The sequence below is a fragment of the Propithecus coquereli genome, unplaced genomic scaffold, assembly GCF_000956105.1.
Source record: "Propithecus coquereli isolate 6110/MARCELLA unplaced genomic scaffold, Pcoq_1.0 Scaffold12, whole genome shotgun sequence".
NCBI lineage: Eukaryota > Metazoa > Chordata > Mammalia > Primates > Indriidae > Propithecus > Propithecus coquereli.
In genome coordinates this window covers 7,571,114-7,590,479 of record NW_012136080.1, presented here as the reverse complement: position 1 = coordinate 7,590,479, position 19,366 = coordinate 7,571,114, and the positions used below count along the sequence as shown (strand labels likewise).

Sequence of the window (19,366 nt, the reverse complement as noted above, 5' to 3'; positions counted from 1 at the left end):
ATAGTTTGAGAAGAACTGGCACACCCTAATACATTTGCACATGCCTTTGAAGCTTTATCAGTGCTCATTCCAGCCCCTTCAGTCCTCAGCTCACAGCCTGGCTACAAAGGCCTCACATTCTTGCTTGCTGGGGTAATAGCCTCAAGTTTACTTTAATAAAGAATATTTATTTTATTTTTTTGCTTTCATGACTGTTTCCTTTAAAGATAACTCACTGACTACTTGGAGTTCATACTCCTGTTTTTGACTTTTTACATTGTTTTCTCCATGCACTCAAATAGAAACTAGATGGTTCCAAGAAAATTTTCTGTCTAATAATTGGAAATGGGTATTTCACGTGAAATAGGAAATTAATGTGGAAGGGCTGGCTGAGGTAATCAGACACATTCCAAAGTATGGGGAAACCATGAAGCAGGATTTACACAGCCTTAAATCTTAAACTTAAGAGTCCCTAAATCTTAACCTTTAACATACACATTAAGTCTTATAAAAGGTTTGAGATTGGAGTTTGGAAGAGCGTGTTTGGAGAGAGCTGCCGATGTGCTATGAGTCCTCCCACTACACGTGTGCATACACGCATGCACACACATGCACACACACAGTAATTTCCTTTTGAAGTCAAGAGAGGGGCTTTAAGAGATAACTTAATCCTGGAATCTAATCTAAAGAATGATACACAGGATAGCATGTTGCTCTCCCTGCAAAGGAGAGACATCCACATTGGAGGGCACTGATATGTTATTGTTTCCCACGGAGCTGATATGGCCAAATGTAAGAAAGAGCTGTTGTGGGCTTCTCTGATCTCCTATCCAAGAAGCCTACCTGGAGGGGGCAGAGAGACCTCAGCAGAACAAAGCTGGAGGTATCACCAGATGCTCAGAAGCTGAGGAAGCTATAAGGAACCATCCAGAATTGAGACATACCTATCCTCCTCAAAGGAACCATGGTTGGGAGGTCGTCTGATGAATGTGCTTTGGTGGCGGCAGAGATGATGGAGAACAGAAAGGAGAATCTTTCAAGGACCCATGAATGGACCCAGCTGTAGATATGCACTATCATCAGAGAAAACCAATTCCTGACAAGGACCATCAGATTAAAACTTTCCTGTACCCCTTTAGCTCTTCTCCCTTTCAAAGTCAGTTCTGGGGAGGCCAGAAACCATGCTTAGCAAGAGGCGGGCAGGGATGGGAGGAGGGGGAGAACTGGAAGGGAGGGGGGGCAACAGGTGAAACACCAACCATGTGTGGTCTCTTCTCTCATGGCAGGTGAGCAGCCTGCAGCAGGCTAGAAAAGCGGCAGAGCCTTGAATGAGTTTTGCAGCTTTCACAGTTACACTGGGATGGACGTACTAATCACCAAGAGGCGGTTCATTTATTTCCTGAAAGTAACTAGGGCCCAGGGAAGAGCTGGCCCCCATAATAAATGTAAAGGGCATGTGGTATAGAAAAAAATGAATCGACTTTACAATTACACCCCAGGTGCCATGCTTATTCAAAGTAAAGTTTAAAACACGCATTTTCTCATTTGATCCTCAAAATGATCTTTTGCACTAGGTGCTATTTTCTCACATTTCATACGTGAGAAAATTAAACTTAGAGAAGTGACTTGTCCAAGAAAAAATAGTCACAGAGAAGGGATTTGTGGTCAGGTCATCTGTCTCCAGAGCTGCCTCTTAACGACCTTGTAGCTTTCCTTTCTTTTGGTGGAAACCTGGGGTTAATGTTTACCATAGGCAGTTACACAGAATCACAGCCAACCCATAAGGTGCCGCCTTTATAATAGAAAAATGTACCCCTTCTTTAAGACACGTTGACATTTTTTCCAACAAACAGAAGTAAAACGTGTAAATTTTAAAGAAGATATTTACTAACTTCTGTGGTAAATTTTCATAATAAAGATACAATCCTCTTGGGATTTTCCCTACCTGCCTGCACCATTGCACTTGGCAGCCCTGCAGGCCCTATTGCCAGGCAACCAAACTCCACCAAGTAGTTTTCTTCTTTGACACATGTTCTTCAACTTCTAAACCAGCCAGACTGTAAACAGTGGCCTTTTTCTCCCACCTTCTGAAGTCGAGGCATTCCCATTCACAAAGGGGGCACGTTCCCCCAGGAGGGAGGGAGGAAAAAAAGGCACAGGATCTCAAACACCCTGTTTCTCAATCCACAAGTCACAAAAAATACTTGATAACTGTGAAAAGTTCAATTTGAAATCCAGGGGCACAAATCTAAATTCTCCCACCAGCCCCAGCGGGTGTAAGTGGAGCTTGAGGAAAATGTCAGGGAAGACAGTGGAGGGAATAAATATGAAAAACTCATTAAATACTTACTGCTCTCGCCCCCCGAGGTACAGATGTGGCGAACAATCCTTTTTTTGACCTTTTTCAGTTCATCAAAGTTATGAACTGTCAGTTTTTTATCTGCAGTCCCGGTGATCTGAATGAGCTGCTGGTCATCCACATCCCCGATGCCCACAGAGTAGATGTCGATGCCTTTGTGCCTCAGGGCCTCAGCAGCCTGCGCCACCTCATCTTGGGACTGGCCATCTGTAAGGACCAGCAACACCTGTGGAGTACCTGTGTTTATCCTGCTGCCCATGTCTGGCTGGAAGTAATGTCCCACCTGCTGGAGTGCAGCACCAATGTGTGTGTATCCAAAGATCTGCTGGATGTTTTCAATCTGAAACGATATCTCCTTTTCACCTGTGAAAGTTCCCAGCGGAAACTCCGGCCGATAGGTATGGCTAAACTGGGCTGCTCCTACACGCACTCTGTTGAGGCTGACATCAAAGTCTTGAACAACAGATGCTAAAAATTCCTTCATCTTCTTGAAGTCACTTGGGTGAATGCTATTTGAACCATCCATGAGGAAAACAAGATCTACTTTATCAATTTCACAATCTACAGGAAGAAGAAAGAGAACATCCCCCCCCCGATTGTTATTCTCTCTTTAATCCACCAAGAGTAAATTAAGTGTTTGCAGCTATATAAAAATGACATTAATATTTCTAGAAGTGGTTTACTGGGCTACCCTGTGGTCACATTAATCAGAGAGGAAATAAAAACACACAATAAGTTCATAAAGTCAGCACCAGGCAAAACCACTCATACATCCTTGTATGCTTCTTTTGGCTTGGCCATTTGGTCTTATGCCATTTTCTTTTCTGATATGCTAATAGAACTGGGGAGGGTGCTGCAGAAAACTTGTTCTCGTCTGCAATCTAGGCTTAACCCTTCCAGAAAGCCCAGTAATAGTAGTAGCACCGCAAGAGAAAACAAAACAACACATACCTACTTAAGAGTTTCAAACAAAGAAACAAATGGTTTGTATTATTGACTTGGCCTCCCTGGGCATTTGAGCCAATAAATATTTTTCTGGTTTATTAGGGCAAATTGAGGAGACATTTTAAAAGTGTGCCTTCTGGTATGTATCTAGTTGGTTTTCCTTTTTATCAGCTCCCTTTCTGGTGTATATACCAGAAATACCACTGCAAAAATACCACTTGAGAAAAATGTTTTTGAACAAACAATGCAATGTAGAGATGCTTTGCTTGTATTACTACAGCAAACAAAAACCAAAAAGAATATGAGAGGCTATTGCCAACGGATGAGTTATGCTTGGCACATATTCATGTGTGTTCCTTAGCTTTCTGGTAAGCATTATACTTCCTTGAATTCCCCAGTGCTTCCACCACTGTCCTAACTTAATTAACTCTCATGATAGCCTCCGAAAAGATTAAAGGTATCTGAGATTCCTGAAGTCCAGATAAGCAAGGAAGAGATAAAAAGAAATATGGTAAATAGATCCTTCAGGAATTGGTTAGCTTATTATATTCCTTTGTTTCAGATTCCAATAAAGGAAATCCAGTACTGTTTTTCTGCCCAAAGGAGAACTTTCAATATGAAAATGCAATGTCAACTTCCACAGTGGACTTGAGAAGGACAGATCAAATTTTAGACATTGGCTACAAGGAGAGAAGAGACTTGTCTCAGTTTTCAGTAAGACCCACAAAGATTTTGTTAGTTTTGTGAAAGAAAAAGATAGTAGCAGGAAAAAAAAAAAAAAAGATAGTAGCATTCTGGAGGTAAAACATATGAAAACCAGAAAAGTTAAATGACTTTTACAAAGAACTGCATCCAGATGTTGGAATCATGGATAATAGCAATTCATCTAGTAAAAATACTTAGTATTTTCAGTAAAATCATCTTGGGAAAAACACTTAGGAATTTTAATAGAGCACAATCTCCCTCCAATCCAAAAGTGTAAAATGGCAGCTGAATGAATGAATGCTAAGGAACACATACAAATGTATGTATATACAAATATACATACATCAATACATAAATGCAGCAATGCGATCTCCATCTGTCAGAATAGAAGCACGGCATCTAGACAAAGGAAGTCCACTGTACTCTCTCCTAGAGATGTCTGAGGCTGGAACCAGAGTGTTTGATACTGGGCTCCACATTGCGAATGAGCTTGTGCCATGATAGAAATAGTTAAAGAAACTGGGGACTTCTAGCCTGAAGGAAAGAAAACTTCAAGCAATTATAGCTGGTTCTTAGGAGGAGAATTTCGTTTCTTGTGTAAAGATCAGGAAAAAGAACTAGTGGGTGGAAAAACATGTAAGCAAATTTGTGTTCTAACAAATAAAGCCTCTTCAAAAATGGTGAAGAACTCATCATTAGACGAGGTTAGGAGGATGTGAGTAGGAATGTTGTAGAAGGTATTTTTCTTTGGAGAGGAGGCTGGATGAAATATCCTTGAGGTCTTTCCAACCCTGAGATTCTATAACGTGAGAAGTCCTCTGAAACAATAAGGACTCCTTCTCTCCTCTCTGCAGAACTTGTTCCTCAGGGCTGTCGCTTTGGTTTCTCCCTCATTTGTCCCTCTGTTAATAACTAGGGAAAACTTAATTGACAGGCCTTACCTACTTTTGAAGAATTACAGACACTGGCTGACACATCTGAAAATATCCCCTTCAGGCCTCCAAAAGTCTCCACGAAGAAGTACTTGTCACTTGACCCTGCCATGGCTAATAGTTCCACAGGATTGGCCCCAGCAATCCCCACAGCCAGGACAAGAATGCCTTTGTCCCTCAAGGCCTTCGCTGTGGCATTGAGTTTATCAGCATCATGAGATTCCCCATCGGTGATCACGATGAGGACTTGGGGGACCCCCTTGTGCAGGCGGCTGCCCCGGGCTTCAGTGAACATGTGGTCTGAGAAGCCTAGTGCCTCAGCAGTGTACGTGTTGCCCCCCATGGGCTGGTCTTTCTGGAGCACTGAAATCACCTCCAATTTTGTGCCAAAGTCATCCAGATAAAATAGCACCTCTGGGTCATCAGCGTACTTCAGAGCCCCAAACCGGACCTGATTCTTGCCAACGTCGGCTTTTTTCACTAAGCCAGTCATAAAGTCCTTCATGATATTATATTCGTCATGGTCAATGCTGCCAGAGCTATCGATTACAAACACGACATCCAAAACTTCAATCCGCTTGCATTCTGAAAGAGGAAGAGGAGGAAAAGCATATGAGATTAGCTTTGGACAGCATGGGAGATCCCTCGACATTTTTTTTTTTTTTTAATTGCTGGCATTTTCTCTCCATGGGCTCAGGCTGTGCATTAGAACGCCAAGTCCCTGGATAACAGAGACAATACACGTACATTTGTGCCACCAGTGCACGGTTATACTTAGGTGAGATTTTAGGGCAAGGCATGTGTGAAGTGAAACCTACTGTGGGGAGTGAGGGGGGCAGAGTGACAATCACAGGATCATCAGAAATTTCAAAAACCTTTAGACTAAAAAAAAAAATCACAATTCTGTATAAATTTTCCTATTAAAATGGTTCCTTCAACATGTGCTTTCATTTATACAAATTTATCACTTGTCCTTTTCTTAAGCCACAGGGATCTTGAGATTTTATTCTGAAAATAAACCCTGGGGAAATAACCAAATGAAAATGAATTTGGCAACACTGTATATTTTTTTCATGGTTTTATGATGGCTGATTTTTCGAGGTTACATTTTCTCCCTTTTTGGCTTTTTGAAACATTATCTATTGTCATTATTAGGCCTCATCATAGAAATAAGCCCATTTCTCACATGGCCAGACTAAACTGCTCTTAGCTTGACATTCCTATAACTTTTTAAACCTGAGGTCAACACCATGGAAAAAATAAGGCAGGAAAAATGCAAACAATATTTAATCCATGTGCAGCATGTTCCCTGTAAAGGCGCGGTGTTGCAAACTCTAACTCATTTATTCTGGAGAAGTGGAATTGGAAGATGGTTCATTATTTAGTCCTTATGTAACACATCCTCTCTACAGGCCGTAGGACGGTATGATTCAAACGTCCACTCACCCATTCTTGAGAAATGGAATTGTGAGAAAATGCCTCTCTCCTCAGAGGCTCACGGAATTTCCTTCTTTAGCCAGCCACCTGCTGGCTATGTGAGGGTTGTTGAAAACCCCAGAGCCAATGCGCTTGCCTCACTGGAGGCCATGCGTACCGAGCCATAAACCAAATTCCCAAGAAGAGCTGGCTCCGCTAAAGGAGGAGCTATGTCCCTCTGGCCTTCAGCTGCCTGCAAAGCCTGCTTGGATTACCCAAGGGCCTGGGGGGAGATTGCTCAGTGTTAGAATCCTTCGAGGAGTTCGTATTTGTTCTGGGTGGAATTCCCAGGCAATATGGACCAGGTGTACTCCTTTTTCTACAAAACATAGACCGTGCTCAGCAAACCCTTCCAGTGGGACTGTAATAGAACTGTTATTTGAATAAGAAAACAACGGTCCTCTCCTCCTTTAAAACTCCTTTAAGATCCCTCTCCTTCACAGAGCCTTTTCAGAACACCTCTTCATTCAGCCACATGGGTCACAGCATGAATTGGCCCCTTATATTTGCTAAGCTTTTGTTTGATCACTTCCATTATTCTACAGTTTCATGGGAAGAGGGTGGTGACTACGCCTTTTGCTTCCTTTGAAGAATCCATTGCTCAAGGTCCCTATTACATTCCTCCTTTATAAAATTTAATAAATATCAAGGTGTTTCCACAAATGTTATTTCATTTGATACAAGTATTGGTCTTCAGAAATTGCAAAAATAAACCCCATATATAGTAGATGGCTAGGCCAAAGGAGAGCCCCCTTTCCCAGGCTATGCCCCTAAGCCTGCCTCAGCAGCCCTCACTCAGCCCAGTGAGGCAGGATACACAAGGCCAGGCCCCTTGTGTCAACGTAGGACCAACTCAGTGGTGTGATTCATGCTCTAGAGCTTCCCATGGGATCAGACTGAAATGAGACTCCAGCCAGATGACCTCCTCACTCAGCTCCTACCCATGCCCTGGCCTGCTTTTCCTACTCCCTTCTGAAAACACCTCCTCTATACATCACTTCCACAAGAAACCCTGACCAACTGCTGCTTTTCGGGAATCTAAGTATGACACTACTTTTCTTAAATTGAGGATCCACCACCCTAGTGCTATCTGCCTACAAATCGGACTGAGTCTAGGTGAATAAAATCCTTCCTCGCTGTCTGTTTAATTCAACAGGCCAAAGCCACTAAAATAAACATTTTAATTAAAACAAAAAGTTTATAATGTTTGAATAGAACTGTACTTAATTCAAGAAATAATGATTAACATAGACATCGGTATTTGGATAGCCCTGCTAGTGAATATGCCCATGCTTACCTTCACGAGGACTGCATATTCCAAAAACAAGATCATCTTCAATGTGCTGCAGAATGTCAAAATTCTCAACATAAAAAACCATCTCAGGCCTCCCGCTGATCTCCTCGAGCTGGGTGACATTGGAGCCGAACACTCCCACAGAGTAGATAATTATGCCTTCTTGCCGAAGAGCTACTGCTGGGTCCTTTACTATGTCCTGAGCTTCACCATCCGTGATGAGGATGAGAAACTTCCTGACATTGGGCCGGGCCCCCTTGCTGGGGCTGAAGTACTGAGCCACAAAGGTCAGGGCACTACCGGTCAAGGTGGTTTCTCCAATGTGAGCCATTCGGTCTATTGCATTTGAAATGTCACTTTGGGATGTGAATTTGTTGAGCTGAAACTCCTCCTTATTGATGTCGCTGAACTGGACTACACCAATTTGCACCCGATCTGCCCCAATCTGAGATTTGCTCACCAGGTTTTTCATAAATGTTTTCATTTTGCTGAAGTTTTCAAGTCCTATACTGCCAGAACTGTCCACCAGAAACATGATGTCAGCTTTCATCTCTTTGCAGGCTGCATGGGAGAAATTAGGATGTTTATTCAAGTCAGTTACATGTAAAAAATTGAATGAACAGAAAAATCCAAAACACAAATAATTTTATATTGAAGTTAAGTGTGTGCTTGATAAGAATTGTTAGTAGGTAAATAAAACATTGAAGGCAATAAAAGTGAGAATATTCTTTTTGTTATTTAGTGATTTGCTAAAACATAACTCAAGGTTTCTCAATCTCAGCACTATTGACATTTTGGGCCAAATCATTTTTATTAAGGTGGGCAGTCTGTGCATTGTGGATACTGGAAGATGTTTAGCAGTATTCCTGACCTCCACCTGTTAGATGCCAGGAGCACTCCCCAGTTACGACAACCAAAAACGTCTCCAGACATTGCCAAATATTCTCTGAAGGGTCAAAATCACCTCTGGTTGAAAACTACTGACATAGCTCTAAAAGATTTCATAAAAGTTTTATAAAAAAAAAGAAATTTACATAAACTTGAAATACTCCTAAAATCAAACAATTTGATCATATTACACACTTGGTATCTAATAATATATCTATCCCAGCAGGGATTTCTGGGAGGAAGCTAATTAATATTTCTTGGGGGAATCCCTCCAAATATCTTTCTTACACTTCAGATATTAATTATAACACTATAGTGGGCTCTTAGCTTTGTTCTGGAGAACAAACATAGTTACATAAGTCAACAAACCTCAACTTAGAAATTTATGTTGTTTCTCTAAACCAGCAATATCACAGCAATCTATGAGCCAAAGTCAAAAGGCAAAACCACCACTTCTCTCACCTTCTTCAGCACAGATTTCTTGAACAACTTGGTTTCTTATGTCTTTCAAAGCATCGAAGTCATGCACATAGTACACTCTTTTTTCCTCGCCTGCAATTTCTCTCAGCTGCGTTTGGTTAGCCTCCTTGACTCCGATGGCGTAGACACGGATGTGCTCTTCTCTCAGTCTGTCTGCAGGCTCCAAGACGCTATCCTCGGACATGCCGTTTGTCAGGACAACAAGGTGACGTGGCACTTTGGTTCTTCGCTGCTTCTTTGCTTTTTGCAACAGACTCAGTGTGAAATTCAGGGCTGCGCCTGTGTTGGTATTCCCACCCATCTGCCTGATGTTCTCAATGGCCCTTCCCAAATCGTGCTTGTTTGAGTATTTATCGATCTCAAATTCCAAGTCCCAGCTGTCGGCATACTGAACGGCCCCGACCCTCACCTTGTGGGGACCGATGTTGAACATGCCTACCACCTCTGACAGGAAGGTCTTCATTTCTTGGAAATCTGTGGGCTGGGTGCTCCCTGAGCCATCAATGAGCAGGTAGATGTCGGCTTCCTCAGTATCCACACAACCTACAATGGAACCAAAAAGTTGAATGTGGCATTTGGGGCAACTGTGAAGAAGAAATGGTAGCAGATGGAAGAAGAACAAATACGAACCTCTTCAGACAGAAAAATGGGAAACAGCTTCTTCTGGACTTAAAAGACATTCTTTACTAGCTTAAAAAGGGGAAATCTTAGCATCAGTTGGGCCAAATGAATTGCTTCTGACAGTTTATCACCCTAATTCTCTGCCATTATACAGGGTAAATCTGGATATAGTAAAAGATCAGAAAAACTTGAAGCTGCTTTTTACAAGTCACTTTTCCCATTAGTAAACAATTGCTTAGCAAATAGTCAGGTGGTGTGTTAGGAAATGGAGAAAGCATTTGATTGGACACTGCAGACATATGAATTCTCTTTCTTGAAATCTTGAACAAATTATTTACCCCTCACTCATCAATTAAGTCAACTAGAGATATTGGTGAGCTTATGTATGTAATACAATGACATTTTTATAGTAAATATGCTATAAATATTTGTTGAAGAATGTATACATATATACATATATGTATAGCTATACACAAAAACATTTCCATAGCACACATGTGCATATACGAGATGTATAAAATACATTGCCTCTGTCTCTCTCTCTAAACTTGCAGAATTTAGAATGGTACTTCACAACAAATTACGTAATTACCTTGTCCTCCATCCAAATCATATTTCCTCTTTTTATTCTCTAAATTGGAATTTGAGGATGAGGGAAGAGGAGAAAGAAAAGTTAAAAAGAGAATAAAAAAAAAAGAAAGGAAATATCAGGGAATGTGAGTGGCAAAGGAGTGAATGAAAAAGATAAGGGAGAAAAATAGCAAAGGAAGGTATCATCCTAGGGCCTGCATGAGTAACGAATTCCATTAAAGCTGCACAAAGGAAGTAAAAAGGGAAATCCCTTTTCCCCATGCCAACACCTCAATGGCTTTTATTCCCCCAAATCGGACTTCATATTATCAAGCTAAAGTAAAAAATTAGAAACTTATTCTCCCCACCCATATCCTACCCCACCAATCCCTTTTGCATATATAATATTCAAAAGACAAAAAAAAGACAAGGAAAAAAGAATAAGAATAATCCTTGTCTCAGTAAAAGACTTTACCAGATTTGAGTGTTTCAGTCCTTTCTGAAAAGACAGAGACCATGTGTGTTATTTGGTTCCGCAGCTTCTTCAGAAAGGTCTGGTTGTGAGCTGCCAGGTCAGAGAAGGTCTTCAGTTTGGAGACATACTGCTCAGCTGGGTGAGATGCTATCTTTTCCAACTGGGTGTCACTAGCCCCCTCTATGCCCAAGATGAATATGGTCACGCCCTCGCGCCGGAGGTTAAGGGCTGCCTTAGTCACGTTGTCTTCCGAAGCTCTGTGGGTCACCAGCACTGCAATCTGAGGCACCCCCTGATTCTTCCGGCTGCCATTCTGTGCTCTGAAGACTTCCTTCTTGAGCTTTCTGATGGCAGCTCCAGTATAGGCCTTCCCAGCCTGGGGAGAGAGGTTCTGTATATTCTGGAGAACCTCCAACTTATTTACGCCCCTGCTCAGTGAATTTATCACCTTCGTCTCATTGCTATAGGCCACGAGGCCAACTCTCATGCAATTTTCCTTTATGTCAAGGGCAGATACACTTTCTTCCAGGAATTCTTTAAGGTAGTCAAAGTTCTCCTGGCTTCCATTGATAGACACATCGAACAGGAACACAACATCGGCCACAGAAGGGCCTTGGCAAACTGTGGGCAAAGAATGAACAAGTACAACTTTAGTTGGAGATTCAGCATCTCTGCTCAGCACTGGAAGGCATGAGGAACATACACTGGGGCTCAGTTATACACTTAAAGAAAGGAGGAGATATGCAAAATAATTATGAACCTGAGATCAGTGGGACCTGGGTTCAAATACTAGATCTTAGCTAAACTCCCAGCTTCAATATCCTCATCTGTAACATGGAGATAATAATATTTCTCTCATAGAGTTGGTATGGGGATTAAATGAATAATATATTTAGCATGGGGCCTGGTACATAAGATTCACTCAATGAACAGGAACTACTGCTATCATATTAAAATCATTTAAGCATCACGTTATAATCAGTAGCTACAGTCCAAATATTCCTATGGAATGGTAATGGAATAGCAATTGTACTTTCAATTATTCTATTGGGGAAAGATGCTAGTAATAAGGATTCATATTTTCATAAATTATTTAATACCACGAGAAAAGCATTCTCTATTACCCTTAGGTAATTATATACATCATCTCATTCAAACTGATTTAACCAGGAATAATGTGAGTTTCCTACACTTCTTATCTGGACACATACACTTTGAACAAATTGTTTTTTACTAGATATCCCCTGCCCCTCTCTTGAATGATGTTCATAAACTCTTGTCCATTCTTGTTACTAGAGTAATACAAGAGGACAAAATAGGACGGCATGTTGGCCGTGAAGCAGAACATAGGGAAGCTAGTTCAGAAGAGAGCAGCAGGGAGAGAGGCCACGCAGGGTTGAAGCTACCTGGTTGGGAATTAGCAACCTGACCTGGGCCAGGCACGTCACGTCTAAGGACACCTGCAAGGTCCTCTCTGCAGAAAAGGAGGTTTGGACTATTGACAGTTGTTTCTAGCTCTAACATGCTATGATTATGTTATGTGGCTTCAAGAGTCAAGGATTTCTTTAGAAGCAAATTTACCTTTTAAATGAACAAGTAATAAAACTACATCGCAACTAAAGCCCAGAGAGAAGGTGTCCCTGAGTTTTAAGAAGTCTGTGAATGACGTGCAACATGGATAAGTGAAATGTGGAAAACCAAGGCTTCTGGTGTTCACTGGATTTTTCAAATGGGCATAATCGCTGGACCCTCTTGAACATGTGGACATAGAACATCTGAAAATACAACCCATTTTGGGAACAGGGATGTTCATAGACTTTCAATCCTCATATTGATTTTTCAAAAGCATGTTATCACCATTCTTATACGTGCATTCTAAGCCTACCTTCTACAATGATATCATCAACTGCTGCTTCCTTGTACTTTGTCACATCCTTGATGATCTGCGTCATGTTTTGGGAAAACGTGCTGAGGTCTCTGACCGTCCGGAGGTTGAAATGAAACTGGGACGTGGCCATGGACTTCAGGTTTTCCTCAGATGCTTTCTGCATCCCCACGGAGATGATTTTCACCCCGTCTTTCCGCAGGGCCTTCGAAGCCTCTTCCACATCATCCTCAGACTCGGCTGAAGCCAGGACGACCAAAATAGGGGGGAACTGCTTCTTGTCTCTCCCATTTGTGGGTGCAGAGAAGAAAGTCCTGTGAGCCTCCTGGAGAGCGCGTCCTATCCTCAGGGACCCACCAATGAACCCGAAGTTCTTCTTGAGGTGGTTCAACATGGGGTTCCTGCTCTTGAAGGTGCTCAGCTGGAATTCGCTGTGGAGCTCATCGCTGTATTGGGCCAGGGCCACGCGGTATTTGTCGGCTTCTATGGGGAGACTGTTGATCATTTTGGTGATGAACACTTTCACAAATGGGAAGGACTTAATTCCCAGGTGATCAGAGCTGTCCACCAGAAACACCACATCTGCATACTCAGGGCCTACAGAACCACAAACATACATATAAACAAAGCAAATTAAAGATTTATTGCCATATTTAATGCCAAATAGAAGGGGGGGAGGAAAGTACCTTTCTCTGTATTTTTTTAATACCTTCCCAATGAACTGAAAATAATAATCTGAAACTACACATTCTCTCAAGAAAAAGAAATATTTGTTTTTTGGGATAAATCTTCTATACAACCTCTTGTTTGAAGTGATCACAAAATTAAGCATCACTTTTTCAAGGAGTTAGTTAATTAGAAGAAGAAAGGTTTTTGTACCTTTTGTGTATTAATTTCGCTTGTACTTTTTTGCTCTCAGAATTTGACCTCAATTTATATCAACAGGATAAAAATTTTAATGAAGAACCAAACTCCTTCAAATTGGTTTGAATGATGAAATCTGAAAGACAGCCTTTCATTCTCATTTGAGGACTGCAACAGGTGATCTGATTACCTTATGGACATATTAGTTTTGTATTCCAATTTGTCAAATTGATGAAATTTAAAAAATACCTACCAGTCATAAAAATAGGGAATTGCTTTAAAGTTATTTGTAATATTTTTGATAAATCATGAGTAACATTATAATTGGCGAATTTATTCTCACATATGCAAAATGTTATGGCAGCAATATATCTTGGGCTAGAAAAGGAATTACAGTTTCAGTTTCTATTAAAAATATAAGTTTTATATAGGAATATGATATTTTACTAAACTTTTAAAGTTTCATTCAATGCTACATTCAGCACTAGGTATCTGGAATTATATTTTTACATGATAAAGAATCACTGGATTCAAATACTAAATGTTGATTACTGTTGGTCTGGTGGCTTGGATTCAGAGCTCTATCTTAGCACAAAATCCATTTCTTGTCTAGGGAAGGGAAGGAAGTGTGTGTGGTATATATTTAAGAAAATACAGTGTAATTGAACAAGTAATAAAAGCCCTGACTTTGCCATCAGCTAATTCTATGAGCTCTGTCAAGCCATTTAATATACTTGGGCCTTAGTTTCCTCTGTTATAAAATTAGTAGATTCAACTAGAAAATATCTAAGATACCTCCTCAACTTTGAGATTCTTGTTATCTGAAATGGTTACTAGATAAATTCTAATAAGACTGAAAATAATGTCAATCTTTTCCTTTCTGCCATTGCTAGGAAGCCGGCTTTGGCACTCTGTGTGCTATTTCATTCTTTTTATATCAGTCTGACCAAGGCAAAGTAGATAAAATAATTTTTTCTTATCCTTAAAATAACCTAATTCCAACCAATTTGAGATTCCTTTCATGGTCACACAGCCAGCAGCATCTCAGGGGAAGAAATATATGAGGGTGAATCAATATCTTCCCGCCAAGACTGGGATCCCAATGAGGGCTGTCAGGTGAGCCCTGCCCAGAACTGCTTGACTTGAGACCAACAGTGACCTCTCTATTCACAAACAAATTCCCATATCTTGTGTGGGGAAAGGAAATATAGATGACTGGCACAGGAGGTGGATTTGGGTTCTGATGAGGTCCACCACTATGTCTGAACCATGAAATGACTGGGGGAAAAAAACCACTGCCTCTCCTTAAACAGGTTAAGGCCCAGTGAGACATCAAAGGAAGATGTATGCAGGGCACAGTCTAGTTTATCTCTTCACAAAACTTGCTTCCAAGGTCAGAGTCCTTGAGGAAGCTATACAAGCCAATGTAGGTGGCCCTGGATATGAACTGACTGGCACGAGAACCAGTTATTAAAGAGGTGGTAGAGTGGTGAAGGGTGGCCCAGTATTTGGACTTTAAATCCATTGGACATAGATTGCTGGTAGACAGCAAACCATGATACAGAGCTTTCTCTTCATGGCAAAAACACTTTCATTAGAATAAGCAGACAGTTAAATTGGAACAAAATCCGGAAATTTAATCAAGACAATCTTTTGGCATAAATGAATTAGGTAGAGACATTCCAAATTTTCCAGGGCTGAACCTAATATTAACAGATAGAATTTTAATGCAATCTCCTAGAAGACCTAAAACAGGTTGAAACCAAGGTGAAAATGGCAGCTCTCATATCTTTCTATCGTTAACAAGGAATAAAGTACAGAAATAAATGATGTTCAAAGAAGCATAGGGCAACCACAAAAAGAAAGTGACCTACCACCTCCACCCTCATTACTATCAAAATCAAAACAAAGTGAAACAAAACTCTTAACATTTAAGTGAATCAAGCTCATATATTATCTATTTTCTATAATGAAAGTTAAGGAAAAAAATTCTTTCCATTTTGTTTTCTTACCAGGATCTTTATTCACAGAAACATGGGAACAAATTATTATGAGGAACAAAATCAGTAACATTTTCATATTATGACCTGAAAAATCTCCAACTTGAAATCTGAAAGGCAGAAATAGAAATATAAAATACAAAAATATAAACATCTAATGTCACACAAATAAGAGCACACAAAATTATATAATAGATTAGGAGCAACAGGGGACAAGGAATTTTTGAGGTTCACCGACCTTCTAATCTGTGAAGTGCCTTGGAGAAAAATGAACCATCAACATTTATAGTCATGAGAGTTTTTCTGGTCCCCAGACCCTGTAGAAACATGAAATTTTGGACAGTCAATAGAGGTAGCCAGATGCACTTTAGTTCTAACAATACATGTTCCAATGAATCATTTCCCCATAGCCTAATGTCATCCTCTGTCTACTCATTGCCAAGACAATTCAGAGTTCACAGTTGGGACACAGTCTAAGATCTGTATTGTAATCTCACCATCATGAACACATAGGTGTGTTTCATCTTTGAATAATAATTATTTCTAGGCCAAGCATGGTAATTCATGCCTGTAATACCAGGTCTTTGGGAGGCCAGGGTGACCAAGGCCTCATTCTTTCCTTGAGGCCAGGAATTCAAGACCAGCTTGAGCAACATGGTGAGACTCTGTTTCTACAAAAAAATAATTTAAAAAATTATCTGGGTATGGTGGCACATGGCCTGCAGTCCTAGCTACTTGGGAGGCTGAGGCAGGAGGATCCCTTGAGCCCAGGAGTTTGAGGTTGCTGTGAGCTACGATGATGCCACTGCACTCCAGCCTGGGTGACAGAACAATACCCTGTCTCTAAAAAAAAAAAAAAAATTTAGATGTGGCCAAGGTTCCATGTCTTTTCCTCTTTCTCCCTAATTAGAAGGGTAACTATTTCCTTTTATCCTTAAATTTGAGAGAAGACATAAAAACACTAGCAGTGACTCCCCATGTCCCATATGATGCCTTGTTCCTCAGAATGAGCAGCTCAATTTATGCCATCTTATGTCCAACAACCTAGAACTCTACGAGGCAAGGGTTTTCCAACATCAGATGGGCCTAAAGCATTTTTAGCCACCTTGAAATGTTCGTTTCATGGGATGAAACAAGATATTAAAGATATTGAGAATAAATATTTTAACAAAGCAGGTTGAGCTCATTCATTCACTCATTTATTCATTGAAAAAGATCAATTGATCCATTTTCCAATCCATTAATAAACTTGTGTCTCTGTGTCCTGCTCAACTGCTACCCAAACATGTATCTGCAATACTGTATTTGACTATTCCACTTTACACCAGGTAGGCTCCGAGTGTTCAATATTTAACCTCTTCAGAAAAGGGACATTTGCCAAGAGAAAGTCCATCCCTATTTCTTTCATTGTCCTTCTGAAGTTTTGTGACTTGGAACTCTGTTCTAGTCCTTCACAAGTCTGGATGATATAAACTTTTCAGGCTGTAAATCAATTTATCAGTCTATTCAAATCAATAATCAGTGAGCTGGAAGGGGCTCCTAAGAGGTTATTTCTAGAACAACTCTTTCATTTAGAGTAACTAAACCCCAGAGTGAAAACCAAGTTATCCCATCTGTACAAATTTTTCATCAATGTGTATAATAAATAATAAATGCTATCATTCAATAAGACTTTGCTATATGCCGTGCCCTGTGCTAACAGCTTTACATTTGTCTCATGTTTGATATTGATAATGACCCTAGTAGCAGCTACTATAACTGCTCTTATTTTGTAGATAAGGAAACAGATTCATAAAGGGGAAGGTCACAATGGTAAAATGGGCTACAGTTGAGACCAGAACCCATGTCTGTCTCACTCCAAACCTGTCATTTAAAACTCAGTCACCCTGCATCTCAAACTCAATGTTATGAACACAAAGTGTCTCCCAGTCTCTTCCATTTTAAGTCTTCTTAAGTATTAAGGACTATTGGTGCTTGTTTTCATACCTTTTAATTTTCTCTTTTCAAAACCAGGGCTTTATGCTATTCTTTTCTTGTCTGTTTACATCATGAGCTTTATAATTAGGACAGTCTTTAGGAGTTATGAGAGATAAAAGAAAAAAAAAATACTTTGGGGAGAGTCCACAGGATCAATGTTAGAGGTTTCACAGTCAAATGGGTAGAATACAGTAAAGAACGAAGGTCAAATACCTAGATAGGGAAGAAAGGATTAGGTGAGGCCACAATAGTCCGAAAGTAGCATGTGGCATCTGGAAATTTCCCCACACAGATGGTCAATACCATTGGTACTTTAAAAGTTAATTTCTCTGGGTTAGCATCTTGCAGAACAATTTTCTTGCAGTCTTTCAATGAATTCAAAGTCTGGGGTGCTGTAAGGCTATACGATGTTGAAGCCCATTGAAAAATTCTCTTGAGATGCTTGTGTGCCCTACTTTGTGTATGTGTAGGGGGTGTGGTAAATTCATGCTTGGGAGGCAGTAAGATGGGCTCCTTTGTGCCACATCAAAACATGAAAGAACCTATAATCTGTATGTCATTCTACTACCAAATATGACCTGGATTTTCAAACTTGAATTTTTAAAATATCTGATCACCTGAAGACATGTGAGGTGAGAATGAAGGAGATGTTTATTTACAGTAATCAATATAAAATTAAAATTCACAGTAAGCTCCATCTTGATATAACAACAGTAAGATTGATCGCCTCTCATTATGGAAACACTCTTAAAAGTACACGTCTCTATAATCTGAATTTTGTTGCATTGCATTCATTCTGAATCAAGAAAGCTAAGGCCAACACATCTCTTTTGGAAGTTACATGCTATAAATGCCTTTTAAAAAATCTGGATCTCTGTAAACTAGAATGTTTCTAATTTAAACTACAGCTGCAAAAGAAACACAGCCACCCAAGCCTTGGCTTCAAACCCAGAATGTTTAGAACTTGTACAATACCTCTCTCGAGGCTACTAAGAACCAAGTGTTTCAGAGAGACTTCTGCCCCATTCATAATCTGGGTCATGTCTTTTAAAAAAAGTTAATAGCCCAGAAGGAATACAGAAGAAACTTCAGCAAAATTAAGATAAATGTCATTTTTTTCCTTTAAAAATGAAACATGCAGGATATATTATTTGTAAGTACTGATTTTATTTTTCTTCAGAAACGATAATATTATCAGCTGGTTCACTGTAGGAAACAGCACTGGGTCTTTGCCACAGTATTAAAGATAAATGGTTGTTTGCCTATTTAACCCCTGATGTCTTCATTATTTGCCTTCCTCCGGCCATTTTACTCAGAAGTCAAAAGGTAGAAAGAAAAATATTCAAACTGAGACTTCAGGTCATATTAAAATGCTGCAGTAGAAACCCTTGACACACAATAGGCACAAAAAACATTGATCAATGGTGGTATGGAAAACAAAATACACAAGTACTTGTGGTGTAAGCAAATTGCATAGTTTTCACCTTCCCCCAGTTCCATTTTCTGGAATCACAAAAAAGCTTTCCATGTTGATCATATTTGAACAAGGTCATGCAGATGACTTTGCCACTTTGTAAAATGAACACTCTTTTTGTTGAGGAGGCACTTGGCTGAGTAGAAAGAGCACAGGCGATAAAGTCTCATGACTTGGGTTCCACTCCATTTCTAAACTGCTGTATGATCTTAGACAATACCACCTCACTTTCCTAGGTTTCAAATCTGAAGCTCAAGGGGTTAAAATCTCTCTAAGTCCAAGCAACTCCACACTCTAACAGTCCTTTGATCTCAGAAACATGACTAAAAAAAAAAAAATATGAACAATTAAGCTAAGAGCACATTTGAACACTGAGCTTAAAGCTTAGCAGATTAGGAGTAGAAGGAAATATACTTAACCTAACAAATGATATACTTTAAAA

General features: G+C 40.1%; 1 protein-coding gene across 1 annotated transcript in view; it reads right to left on the bottom strand.

Annotated features, from left to right (window-relative positions):
- Window positions 1-15,577, bottom strand: part of COL6A6 (collagen, type VI, alpha 6) — a 102,218-nt gene extending 86,641 nt beyond the window's left edge. The window contains exons 1-7 of the mRNA XM_012663274.1: window positions 15,486-15,577; window positions 12,610-13,206; window positions 10,725-11,345; window positions 9,041-9,601; window positions 7,694-8,251; window positions 4,930-5,505; window positions 2,330-2,899 (exon numbers count right to left, since the gene is read on the bottom strand). Coding sequence (XP_012518728.1) covers window positions 2,330-2,899; window positions 4,930-5,505; window positions 7,694-8,251; window positions 9,041-9,601; window positions 10,725-11,345; window positions 12,610-13,206; window positions 15,486-15,552 — 3,550 coding nt within the window. The 5' untranslated portion in view covers window positions 15,553-15,577. The remainder of the gene's footprint in view (window positions 1-2,329; window positions 2,900-4,929; window positions 5,506-7,693; window positions 8,252-9,040; window positions 9,602-10,724; window positions 11,346-12,609; window positions 13,207-15,485) is intronic.
- Window positions 15,578-19,366: the final 3,789 nt, after the last annotated feature.